The sequence below is a fragment of the Agelaius phoeniceus genome, chromosome 11 (genome assembly GCF_051311805.1).
Source record: "Agelaius phoeniceus isolate bAgePho1 chromosome 11, bAgePho1.hap1, whole genome shotgun sequence".
Classification (NCBI taxonomy): domain Eukaryota; kingdom Metazoa; phylum Chordata; class Aves; order Passeriformes; family Icteridae; genus Agelaius; species Agelaius phoeniceus.
Genome location: NC_135275.1, coordinates 9,434,689 through 9,448,118, shown reverse-complemented (window position 1 = coordinate 9,448,118; position 13,430 = coordinate 9,434,689). Strand labels below are relative to the sequence as shown.

The following is a 13,430-nucleotide window of genomic DNA, read 5'->3' as shown; positions in this document are numbered from 1 at the left end:
TTAAATCTACATGCAGGTCATCATAATGGGCAAGGAATACTCATGGAGCTCTTCCATCCTTATATAAAGGTTTCATAAATATACATTTGTCCAAAGGAGGAAAACCATTGGAAATAGAGTTCATAGCAGGATATGGGAAAGATTGCCAGAAAACCACAACTGTTCTCTTACAGGAGAGCTAGAAAGCTGTGCACTTGACACAGGAAATTTCTGAGCCACTCCACGTCTCTCACAGTTGTATTCCTGAACCCTGGCTTTGGCCAAGCCAGATGAAAGATTAGGTGAGTTGAGTAGAAAATAGAATATAATAGAGATAGAATATGGCTGGCTTGGCAGCCACACAAAGAGAGGCTACAGACTTCCACACTGACAACAGCATGGACTGCAGCTCTGCTTTCTATACTAGGGCTGGGCAACAGCAGTGGGAACCTGGAGATTCCTTCTGTCTTCCAGAAAAAAAATGCCTTCCTTTTCTTAAAATTCATGATATGAAGTTCATCCTTCAGTTCATCATTGATTTTCCTTTCTCACAAGATATTTTACTGTTCTCAATGACCAGGAACACGGAGGTACCAAGATGAGCCCATCTGTGGGAGCTTGGAAAATAACTGCTTGGACCTCAGCTACAATTTTTGGCATCCTTTGATGCACAACTTCTGGATATGCTTCCATAAGAGTCCAATAAAAGACTGGGGGTAAGAGTACTAAATATATTCAAAAGCATATTTTTGTCAGTTTAAAAATTTCCCTGGGAAAAAATAGGGGGAAAAAGAAAGTCCTGCAAAGCCCATATGTCCTAAAGGTGTGTTACATTTTGTTTGCTGGCCTATTAAAAATTTGTCATCTTGAGGGCCACTTTTATGTCTACAAAGCAGATCAACGTGAACAGCTGCTACATTGTGTACAAAATAAAGTTAGAACAGCATTTTCCAGCCTGGATACCATCACAAGACTGACAATCTTGTTTTATGATGTGGTGCTGCTGGGACAAATTCTCGCTGAGTTATTCCACTCCAGATCCATAGTAATTTCATTTACCTGACCTTAGCCAAGGAGAGGCCAATTTACTGAAATTAGTTGGACTTCTACCAGTTTAAATGAAAGAAGAAGCCATTTCACTATCTTTAATTTGCAATTGAATTTTGTACAAAGAACTGAGAAGCACCAATGAGTAACAGCTCTTATTGCCAGGTTGGCTGTTCTGTTTATAGTAACAAATTGAGTTTTACTTCAGTAATCTACTGTCTTGAACAGCTGTTTCCCATTACAGGGATGTTGCCATGGCTAATATGCTAACATTTTTCTCCTTGTACCCCAGCAAAACTATTTTCTATTTCAAAGCTTTTCTTGGTAATTAAATAATACACTAAACCAACACACTATCCATTCTGCCAGAGAAATGCACATATTTCCACATCATAACCACTGAACTAAAGGATTTCCCATCACACAGGCCATCATGAACACAAGGCAGCATCTCTGCTCTCCCATCCAGATGAACATGATTCCAAATACGTTTGGTGGGAGACATAAGTTGTACAAGCTCAGAAGATTATTGTATTTCAGACACTGGTGTGTACTTAGAACAGTCCCTTGGCTTAAGTAAAAATATTCCCTTCTTCTAGTATTGGGAAAACAATCTTTTTAAAAAGATTTCTACATCTGACTCATTTGCCCTAATGGCAGTACCCCAAATTGCAATATGGAAGATATAGGTTTGACATCTTTGGCCATCTCCCTAACACTGGATGGCTAAATACATTCCCATCCATTCTTCCTTATTTGGAAAGGCAAAAATGCAATGCAGAGATTTTGCTGGAATATGATGTTAGCTTGAAAATGTTCCTCAACCTCTCCCAGAAAAAAAGAACAGCTATGAGCTCTCCTCTGACTCCGAGCTGCCTACTTCAGTAAATGATATTCTGTGTCAATATGACACAAGAGACTATCTTTAACAGCAACTGAAGCCAAATTAACTCCCATTGACATTAATGACAGTTACCCACACATGCAAGTGATGTAACATGTAAGTTGTGATGCTCCAAGAGAGCCTATAAAACAATCCCCTTTATATGATCAGAAAATGTAAGAAAGCCATTTAAAAAGCCAACTGCAAGAAAGGATACTTCCATTCTACTAGACTAATGCAGGCTCTTCGTATTGGATTGTTGAGGGATAAACAGAAAAGGGCACGGGGTGGCCGACTATTGGACGTATTACCCTGTTTTTTGCTCTTGGCATATTGCTGGCGTTTTCTTTGGGACAGAGATCCTACAGGCTGGGCTGTGGTGGTACTCATGTTTTGGGCAGCCTTTGCTTGTCTAGCAGCATCGATTGCAGCTTGCCAAGATAGAACAGTTTGCTTGGATGGTGCTGAACTGTTTGACTGAATAGCTGGTCCGTCACCAGGGAGAGGAATCCTGGTGCTACTTGCATAGTTCACCTCTGTGGGACAAAAGAAAAAAAGTACTGGTTATAATTGCTTTACACTAAAATGGCTCCAATACAAAAAGATTGTTCTAAGACCTCCTGGCAGCATGATGTTTGCATTACATACACAGATACATATACATACACTTGTGCTGTGGTATGTGCAATTGAACAGTAGAAAATATGCTTGGGAATCAGTTTTACAACTTCAAGATTGATCTAAATATTGACACACAAGCACTTCTCATTTTGATTCTTCCACTTACAATGTCTAACTGGATAGAAGCCTTCCTGTCGTTGTGTTTATTCAGTAAACCATACCCACCCTTTAAGATCAAGTTTGCTGTAGCACCTTTGCATTTACTACTCTCTCAATTTATTTTGGTCAAAAGAATAGTTGTTCCAAATTCTTACACATTGTTCAATTAAGAATAAGCAGCAAGGTAGAGGGGGAAGTTCTGTAAGCAAGTTAAATCTTGCCCTGCTTTGCATTCTCAAAGAAAAATGCGTGGATGCCTCCCACAAGTGAAGATCCAATACTGTCTGTGATAAACACGTTCACAAAGCTCTGCTGTCTTGTGCACAAGGAATCACAACCACGGACCCATTGTAAAAGGATAAGCTCTGGTTCTGTAAAAGGATGGTGTTGGGTTTTGCTTCTTGATGAGAATTTAAAAAACAAACTGCACCTTCCAAATAATAAACGAGTGCTCTTTATGCAGATGACAGCAAAGAGGCAAAACACCACCTCCTCGCAAGGATCCTTCCTCGCGAGCTCTTTGACTAGCGCAACAGTCTACTCCTACATGCACCTGTAGGAAGGAGAGGCTCCTGAGCGCGATTCAAAACTTGATGCCTGGGTGGGGAAAAAAATGGAGGAACGGCACAATATACGTGCTGGGAATTCGGGCAGGCAACAGGGATGACTGTGAAACCGATCTACCCAGGCAGGGGAGGAAAAATCTCTCCCCGTCAAGCAGCGGAGAGACAGGGAAAGCGCAGCCCTCCCGCTCCAGACGGGGGGCACAGACCACGGGAGCGCCGCGAACGCGGCCGAGGCCGGCGCCGGCCCCCGCTCCGGGGGCGCGGGAGCCCTAAGATGCAAATGCCCTAAGATGGCTCCCCGGGATGGCGGCGGGGAGTGGGGGGGTCACGGCGGGGCCCCCACGGAGCTGCCGCGGGGAGCGGCACCGGCGCGGCGAGCGCTGGCCAGCGGCGGCGCATCAACAGCTGGGTGACACGGGGGGCAGAGCCGCCGCGGGGGCAAAGGTGGCACAGCTACCTCCAACATTTTCCCAAAGCATCCCTGCTTCCCCTCCCGCCCCCTCTTTTTTTTTTTTTTTTTTTTCCCTCCCCCAGATATAAATGCAATGGCACAGCCATCTCCCCCGCCTTCCGCCTGCCCTTCGGGATGCCATGAAACGTGGCTCGGCGCAAATAAACCACCCACCTACTCATCTATCTATATAGCCATCGTCTTTTTAAATGGATGCTCGAAAGGGAAACAAAGCCCGGGTGACTGCGTTCCTCGGGGGCAACACAAACTTGCTGCTGATTGAGGAGGGAGGAATCATTTATAAACAACAGCGGGGGCTGTGGCAGCGCCGGAGCCCGTCGGCGGAGCGGATTAGCGGCGCGGAGCCCCGCGTCTCGCCCCCGTGCGCCCCGCCGGGCAGGGGCCGAGCGCATCGCGCCCGCCGCCCTGCCCTCGGCCCCGCCGCCCTCCCGCCCGGCCCGGGGCAGCCTCCGGGAGCCGCGACTCCGGCCAGGTTCAGCCCCAGGTACACACGGATGAGGCAAACGCAGCCCCAGCCGCGTCCTCCGGCAGCTGATATTAATGGCCCCAGGACAAGGGACAGACGCGCATAAATGCACTCGCACGCTGGTCACACGCCGAGGGCAGCACCTTGTCCCGCCTTCGCCTCAGCCCCTGCCCTTCGCGGTCCCTCCTCGAACACAGCCGCTCATTCCTTTCCCATCCCAAACCGACCCCATCCTCAACCCCTTCCCTAATCCCCCCAATCCCCGACTCCCAAATCCCTCATAAATCCTCCCCCGCCCCCACCCTCCCCTCAGCCCCAAGCACGCCGCTGCCCTTGGTGGGCGCCCCGGCTCTTACCTTCAGGGTGCTGCTCGGGCTGCGGCTGCTGGTGCATTTTTCTCACTTTCTCCAGCGTGTGAGAGGAAAATGAAAAAAGAAAAAAGGGCAGAGACGCCCCCCAACCCCACCCCGAGCCAGGTGCGCGCTGCCCCTGCGCTACCCGCTACCCGACCCCCATGGTAGTGACTAGAGACGTGCGAGGGGCTGCTGCTGCTCCTCCTCCTCCTGCCGCTGCTGCTTCGCCGCTGCCAAATCCCTCCGAGTTTGGGCCAACATGACACTCACATCCGGGTGACACGGGATCTCTCCATCCCTAGCAACCCGGCTGCTGCTGCCGCCGCCGGCTCCTCGGTCCCCTCCTGCCGCTGCTGCCTGCTCCCCGGTCCCCCTCCTCCCGCCGCCGCCTGCTCCGCCTCGGCCCCCTCCTCCCGCCGCCGCTGCCGCCGCCCGCCCGCTCGCTCGCAGTCCCCCCTCCTCCCGCCGCCGCGGGCTTTAACTCCCTCGCTGCTGCCACCGCCGCCACCGACACCTGCTGCTGCGGCCGGGCGGGGGCGCGGGGCCGCTCCGCCCGCCCGGAGCTCCGGCACCGCCGACAGAGCCGCGCCCGCCGCCACCTGAGCCCCGTCACCGCCGCACCTGCTCCCGGGGCCCCTGGCCTTCCCCAGCCCCGTGCCCAGGGCAGGGACAGCGACAGCGCCCGGGGCACCGACCGCGGCGACAGCGGCTTTAGCGTCTCCCTGTCCCCGCGCTCCGGGCACCGCGCCCCGCTCCTGGCGGCTCAGAGCTCCTCGGCCGCTCCGTCCCTGCCCGCACCCTCTGCCCTCACCTCCAGGAAAAGTCCCGAGTTATCCCAACGCCGAGCTCTCCGCTGACCTGTTGAAATGCTGTCATTCTGACTTCAAGCTAACATAGGATCTTCCAAGTTTATCCAAATAAATAAATTGACTCGGGAAAAAAATCATTTCGGTGTTACCTTCCACTGCAGAAACCTCAAACGTTCATTTCGGTTTTGTCTCGTTGGTGGTGAAGCTACCCCAGAAGGGTGTCTGGAGGGACCGTAACTACAAAGGAGCTAACTACAAAGGAGCAAACTCGGGACAGCCACCCTCCCTTACAGCGAGGCAGTGTTTCAATCACAACAAAAAGTGATTAATGAAGTCCAGTAAGAATTACAGACATAAATTCCAATTTGAAAAAAAACTGATGCTTCAAAATTATAGTTTGTTTTCTCTGCAATGAACATTTCCCCATATTTTTTAAGAGTATTTCAAGCCACAGTCAAACTCGGTGGGTGTGAACCCTTATCTTTGACAAAAAGCATTAAGAAAACTTTTCCATTAAACTATCTCTACTACACCTTTCCTCTGCCACTTTTGTATTCCTGTGCCTACCCACTCTTTCATCCATTCTTCATCCACAACTATCTCCATCTAATTAATAATAAATAACATCTACAGACAGTAATTAGAAGAAGAGCAATAAAACCTTAATACTGCTGATATTCTCCAGGGATCCAGTGAAGAATGCCCAGCCAGCAGCTTTATAAGAAGCCCTCCGTTAGGTAGAGCCTATCCTTTTTGGCTTTACCTTTGTTAATTGAAGAATTAAAAAAATAATTAAATAGCATCAAGGCTGATTTAGAGAGCAGCCTTCCACAGATGCTTCCTCTTTTCCAATTTTCTGACCTGACTGGCTCAGCTGTTGGGAGGTTTGGTTGATTTGGGAACCACCACACCCTCTCACAGGTGTCATTACAGTGCAGGTGTTTCCAGTTTAAACAATCTTAACGTACTTAGGTACTTGCCTTACATGTCCAGAAGTTAACTAGGACTTCTCAACAGCCAGATATTTATGCTTGGTAGATTTTTCAAAAGTATCTAAATCAAGATTAGTTGCCTAACAACCACTGCAGGCACTGAAGAAGGCACCTCATGTGCTTAGCAGGAGTCAGTGCCTAACCCAAGTACCTAAGAACTATCTTGGCAAAGCTGGACTCCAGCATCCAAATATTTTTTTTTAGTTAGGCTCATTAATTTAACCACTGAGGCACTACTGAGAAATTCACATCTGCTAAGGTTTGGGTCTAACACAAACAAAAACATCCCCCAAAAAACCGCTCCCCTTGCAAATGTTTTCATAAATGTCCTGATTTTGGCCTCACCAATGCCTATTTTCTAACCCCAGTCCTTATAATGACCACAGCAATATGAACCGAAAGCTACCAAATACTCCTTAAAATCAATAAAACCATTAAACAGAGAAAAAAATTTCCCAGTTGGTCCAAACTTGTAAGCACACAGTTGTGCATATTTCAAAAGCTAACTGTCCCTTTATTGCTAAATCAAATTACCTACTACATTTTCAAATCAAAATTAGAACTAAGAAGAAAATGGAAGTCTGTTTAGAAACTTTTGTGGAAGTATTCAGGAGCACTGATAGTCTTTAGTTACAAAAGTGCTAATAACTGAAGCCATCAATTCTTCTCTGAACAGTTTTCCCTTCTTCTAGAAACTGGTGTCCAGTTGTTTCTCTAGGATTGCTTCACTTTTCTGTCACTTTGACATTGGTTGCTCACTCCTGAATGAAATGGCCAGCATTCTGTGGATGTTTTAGAATATGTCCCAGCTACTATAACAAGTGATGACATTTTGAATAGAAATAACCATTGTCCAGAGAAGAAATAAATATGGATGTTCCCATGTGTCATACCTCTGTGCCACACCATACTCAGTGTACTTCATTTATATGTTATAGATTGGTAGAGCAGGGAGTAGATACATTCAATATTATAATACATTTATTGCAGATTTCCAACTAAATATCCATCATTCCCCTCTTGATAACATTTACTGCTTCTCAGGGATTTATTCTGTGTAAGGGAAAGAGGCAGATGAAGAAACTGACTCAGGGATATTGCAGAGAGTCCATTAAGAATTTTGGGGTGCTGTGCAGAAGGATAAACCTGCTTAACCAAAACTTCAGCCACTATGGACTGGTGGAGTGGAGCACAGCAATGCTGTGAAGGAGATCATTGCAGGAAGCAAACCCAAATCCAGTTGCAATGCATGTGGGAGGAACTTACGTCACAAATACATAATTTTATAAAAAATGGGAAGCTGCAGAAGTGGCCTCATCCTTTACAAGGGAGGGATTCTCACTCATGCAGGTTAATCCATTATTAATTCTAATAGTCCAGCTGAAGCTATTACTATGCTAATATATACTAAACTATTACTATCCTTATTCCTGGGAGGAATATTTTAAGGAAACATGGCTATGTTGCAAACAAGGATTTGCAGGATTAATTCTTGTCCATGTACTGCATTTCCTTTTAATTTTGTATATGTTTTCAGGTGCAGGCTCTCTTCTTGTCTACAGACTTATATTTTCATTCTTCTCATCTAAAGTATGATGGAGCTACAGTTTGAATTTGAAGATCTAGTTCGAATTTTTATCTAAAAAAGACCACGATGAAATTTAAATATGTTCATATATTGTTTATGTCAGATCAGTGAATATCACCTTTCTGATGTCACTGTGAGTAAGGCTGACTCTTTAAAGAACTTAAAATAGCACATTGTTATTGTGGATGTAATTTGCATAGAAAAATATAAAAAGTACAGACTTCTGAAAACCCATTAACTTGGATCTCAAAAGTAGATAAAAATGTACATAAATGGATTTTAAAATACATTAATCCACTATAGGATAAAAACGATGAGAAGGAGGCTTAATTGTCCGTGTTATTGACCTTATTCACACTTGAGATTTAATAGGTAAAAGAACTTTCAAGAGGATAAAATGCTGAATTTTTCTATGTCCTCTGCAAGAATATCTTTTATGGTTTTGCATCACTGGGTTTTTTTACTAATTTGCATGAGCAAAGTGTCCTGATACTAAGCATAACTTTTATTTTCTTCTCTCCTATTTAGCACTTCAAAAAAAAAAAAAATTCCAGATACAAGAAACCTGCTACACTGAGGTCTTGCCATGTAATCATTTGCATATAAACTCACCAGAAATACCAATTTTTGAAAGGTGAATATAAATGAAGTGAGTAAGACTACTTCAGTCTAGCTGGAGATTTAGCTCTATATTTTGTGAAAAAAATCTCATTCTGAAAATTTGCACAAGGACAGGGAGAGAGAGAGGGAGTGAAAAGGAAGGGAAAGAAGGAGGGAAGGCAGCAGGATGCATGGACAATTCTCTTTTCATTTGTTTGCCTGAGCTGAAGCTTCAAGTGGATGAAAGAAATGGATGATGCTCTCCAGTATTGCTCACCAACTCAGCAAAAGTCCAATTTATTTTGTCCATTCCCTCTGCAGAAGTTCATAGAATAGTACCCATAGCTAGCAAGGAACAACTGCAAACATGATTTTAAATTAAACATTTCTTTTATATATGACTTTAAAAGACATATAGTCTGCAACTATATTTTTCATTATCTCTATATGCAGTGTAATCTGCTCTGAACACAATGAAATCTGTCAAATTTAAAATCCAGTTGGACTTTTTCAAAACAAATTACTAAGAATATAATGAAATGTGTTTTCCTGACTAATTAGATTCTTTGGCTTTGTGTGGCTTCAATTAGGATGCTATTACTCAGCAACACAGTTTATATTCTTCCAGCAGCTCCCTCTTTTAGCTGCAGTTCTTCACTATTTTCAGTGTTTACCATATCTTTTCACCAACTTGCTCTGACTGAAAATACCACTAATTAAAAGTTGCTGGATATTCTGTTGTTCTTTATCTCAAAGCTTCATTTCCTAGTCATCAAAAATGAAAAAATCATCTTCTCCTTGTTCCCCTCTGATCTACAGTCATGGGTTGTCCTCACGTTTTTCTCCAGGGATTCCCTGCTATTAATAAATACTTTCCACTCCATGCATTATCCACGTTCCAGAGCGCTCTCATGCCTGTGCCAGTCCTGCTCCTTTGGGGCCCAAGTGATTTGGCTTTGGTGGGCACCAGACCAGGTTTCCAGCCAGAAATTATTTCCAGCTCTATTACTGTGCTAGCAAGGTGAATTGAAATGGTGACAGCAGGACTACATCACCTTAAATTTAGAGTATCCATATTTAGGATAGAAAATATTTAAACTGTTGACTGCAGGAACACATTTCAAACTGTCATTTAAGTAGATTCAAAATTTTCTCTCAAGAGTTTCATCTCTATTTTTAGTGCTCGGTAGAATGATGATTTCACAGATGGGCAACATAGCCAGCTACCAAAAAAAATTCCACTACACATAATTGTGCTTGAAAATGTCACAGCAAAATGGATGGATGACTCACAGTATCAGCACATGTGCCTCACGCAAACAAATAACTTTTATAAATACAAGCCACACTCCAGGTTTTTTCAGAATGTTCTGCTGGTGGCTTGTGATGGAGTTTCAAAACCCCGCACCGGAGGCTGGAAGACAACTAAAAACTGCACAGACTTGAGGCAAGCAAACACATCCGTGTGGGGGCTCTCCCCCGGCGCCTGCAGGAGACAGCAGCCAGGCAGCTGCAGCCCCGCCGGGGCCGGGGGCGGCTCCGCCAGCGGGGGCGGCCGCTCCGACCGCCCCTCCCGGGAATTCCAGCCCCGGAGCTGCTCCAGGCTCTGCCCGACCGCCCCCCCGGGAATTCCAGCCCCGGAGCCGCTCCAGGCTCTGCCCGACCGCCCCTCCCGGCAATTCCAGCCCCGGAGCTGCTCCAGGCTCTGCCCGACCGCCCCCCCGGGAATTCCAGCCCCGGAGCCGCTCCAGGCTCTGCCCGACCGCCCCCCCGGGAATTCCAGCCCCGGAGCCGCTCCAGGCTCTGCCCGACCGCCCCCGCGGGAATTCCAGCCCCGGAGCCGCTCCAGGCTCTGCCCGACCGCCCCCCCGGGAATTCCAGCCCCGGAGCCGCTCCAGGCTCTGCCCGAGCGCAGCCCAGCCCAAAGGAGCGCGCAGTCCCTGCGCTTCCGACAGAAGCCCTTTGATTTCTCCGCCGAAAGCCCAAATGAGCCCTTTCAAATGTAAACTTGCTTTGCAGTTTTAAACCAACTCTATCTGCTTCCCTACCTGGGAGGGGTTTTGCCAGAATAAGTGAAATTTATTGGCTCTGTATGAAATATTAACAAACTGACAGATATTAGGGAATGTGTAAAAATTCAAGTGTTTTAACATTTAGCAGAACACTGAGTGAAATCAAATTCTCAGGTTACTAGTCAAATTCTTCAGCTACTAAACTCACACATTACCTGGGCTTCAAAAATTATTTCTCTCTTGGCAGATAGAGGAAATTGAATTTAGCAAATTTCTCTGTAGAACCTTTCCCAAACTGACTTTAAACATTACTTTGAGAGACATTCCTTGTCATAAGAGGACTACAGCTGCATGGTTGAGCACACCAAGGTCAAGAAATGTCCTACTTCATTCTGGGGCTGTGTCATGACACAGTTTCACATGATCCATTCTGCCTTTTGCAGGAATACGTGCTACACCATATGCAGGACAGCCAGCACTTACAGCCAGAAATGAAAGGTAAATACTGTCATATTTATCTTTTCAAACCATTAATTAATTTATGTATTCAGCAATGGATATGACACAAAATGTATTTCAAACTTATTTTGTTGGAAGGCAATTTTCTACTGCAGCAAAAGCACACAGGATTTGCCCATACCTGTTTCACAATGAGAAATAAGCATAAACTGGTTTTAAAGTAGGAATTAACAACCGTAAGAAGAAAGCTTTCTCTCTGTGCTAACTGGCACCTACCGGGGGAAATGCAGACATGGCTCTTTGTTGGCATTGGCACCCCACACTGAAACAGGAACAACAGATAATGAGAAGATCACAGGCCCATAGAACAAGGGGAGACACAGTAACCACATTAGAGAATGGGGGAGGTAAATATACAACACTCCTGAAGAGGAACACAAGTCTAGATTTCAGATCTAGAGCAAGTGTTTAAGGTAATTTTTATTTAAAATCTGTCAGTTTACAAATAGATCCAATGAGCTGCATTACTCACAGGAGTAAAAGATTGCAGTTAAATAATTTAGGAAGTGTGGTGTAATCTCAATACTAAATGATATGACAATAATTTTTCAAGTGCCTCACCAGGTAGAAGAGGGACTGTCACGCAAAGGCTCCGTCTTTGGCTTTAACATTAACACCTTGAATGAATGATCAGTCTTTGTTTTTATGAGTATCTAAACACATGTATGAGTTATGCATTATTCAAAATTCCTTTCCCTGTCTCTCCAAATGCTGCAGGATGTCCAGATTTCTATCCTACCGAGAAGTTTTCTTCCTGGCTTTATGGTGACATTGAACAAAACACAGGACCATGTCAGGTCAAACCCCTCACAACTGTGCTTTCACTGGAGTTCAAAGAGCTTGAAAGGACAAAAACATAAATGAGGAAGCAAAGTAAATATCCCATCATATCATAAGGCTTTACTGTGTAGCTCTTGACAACACAAAGACCAGCTTAATAGACTAGGGAAACAAATCCCTATAGAAAAGCACTGAGGGATCACGTTAGTAGTAGACAAGGCAACAGAGGAGCTTTCAATCAGTAAGAAAGGAGATGCAAATAACAAAATTCTTCAGCACACTACAGACTCTCTCTTTACGTGTTTCAGTTAGCAGGTGCAATTACCAAAAGGGGCTTGTGAAATACACTTTGTCACTTAGAGGGTTTGGGGATTTTTCTGTCATCAGAGACATCACTGCCCAAGCACATCAAATGAGGATGTGCTGTGATGTGTTTAATTCCATGGAAATATTCCAGGTTTGCATTGTATTAATATTTCTAAAACAACTAAGAAATTCTGTCACACTTTTGCTTTCTTCTGCATGCCCTTGAAGCTAATTGAAAATCAGCCAGTGCAGCCAAATCTCAGTATTTTATAATCACCTGCCTCACACAGTTGGCTTGTTGATGCAGTTCACTCACAGCTTTGAACTCATGTGTAAGGCTCCTTTCAATGGCAGTGGAGCTGGGCTCTCAAGGCAGGGTGCCACTTCCCAGGGAAGGGGGTGTACCCCACCATAGATATCAGCTTGAGCCAGCTGACAGACCTGTCAACACACTCTGCAATTTCAAACACAACAGAGCTCTCTTATGCATGCAAAATAAAACTTAGGATCAGGTGGATTAGGTCTTGGGGCTTTTCCAGTTTGTTATTGTAGAGAATTCTCCAAGCATTTCTCTGTGCAGGAGCCTAGCTAGGCAAACATTGGACACTAATATTTTCAGTCATTTAATATATATGTTGCCTTTTTTTTTTTCTTTTTTCTCTTTTTTTTCTTTTTTGGCCCTGGGGTCTTTTATTTCCTGTCTAATAAAGGGATTATTCCTGAAAATGACTCTCACTAGATTCAGTAAGATTTTTATCCATTTCTACGTCTGAAAGGTTTGCATCATCAAATAAGAAACTAGAGATTATGGCTATGAAAATATGTGAATAAAAGCAAAGGGACAGATGCTGAATCCATAAAAATTACTAAGGCATAATCTGTGCTTGCTGTTCCATATAAATACACAGTTGAAAAAAAAAAAGAAACCAAACCACAAACAAAACCAACATAGAGTAAAATCTCAAAATTTATTTTCAGCTTCCAGCCGATTTAGTAGATGAGGGGGTTTTGTTTTGTTCTCTACAAAGGCAAGTGACTGAGCTTATTTATGGGCATATTTTAATTCTTTAAAGATACAGACTGCTTCCTCTTGCCTCATACTGAATTTAGAAAATTGTCAACCAACCAAATGGTGAATTTCCCTTAAAGGTTCAATTTAGGTAAGTTGATTTAGGTTTAAGGGCTCTGCAAAGCTGCAGCACATTTTGACCTAGTTTGTGTACAATACAGTGGGTTAAATAACACTTGATGGCAGTGAAATAATTTTTAGCATTTTTA

At 44.5% G+C, this 13,430-nt stretch overlaps 1 protein-coding gene across 6 annotated transcripts in view; it reads right to left on the bottom strand.

Annotated features, from left to right (window-relative positions):
- Positions 1–4,924, bottom strand: part of CACNA1D (calcium voltage-gated channel subunit alpha1 D) — a 169,190-nt gene extending 164,266 nt beyond the window's left edge. For 5 of the 6 annotated variants that reach the window (XM_077184753.1, XM_077184757.1, XM_077184754.1 and 2 more), the window contains exons 1-2: positions 4,550–4,923; positions 2,127–2,445 (exon numbers count right to left, since the gene is read on the bottom strand). In XM_077184753.1, coding sequence (XP_077040868.1) covers positions 2,127–2,445; positions 4,550–4,586 — 356 coding nt within the window. In that variant the 5' untranslated portion in view covers positions 4,587–4,923. Of the gene's footprint in view, positions 1–2,126; positions 2,446–4,549 lie in introns of all 6 variants that reach the window. The other variant, XM_077184756.1, reaches the window with a different exon arrangement.
- Positions 4,925–13,430: the final 8,506 nt, after the last annotated feature.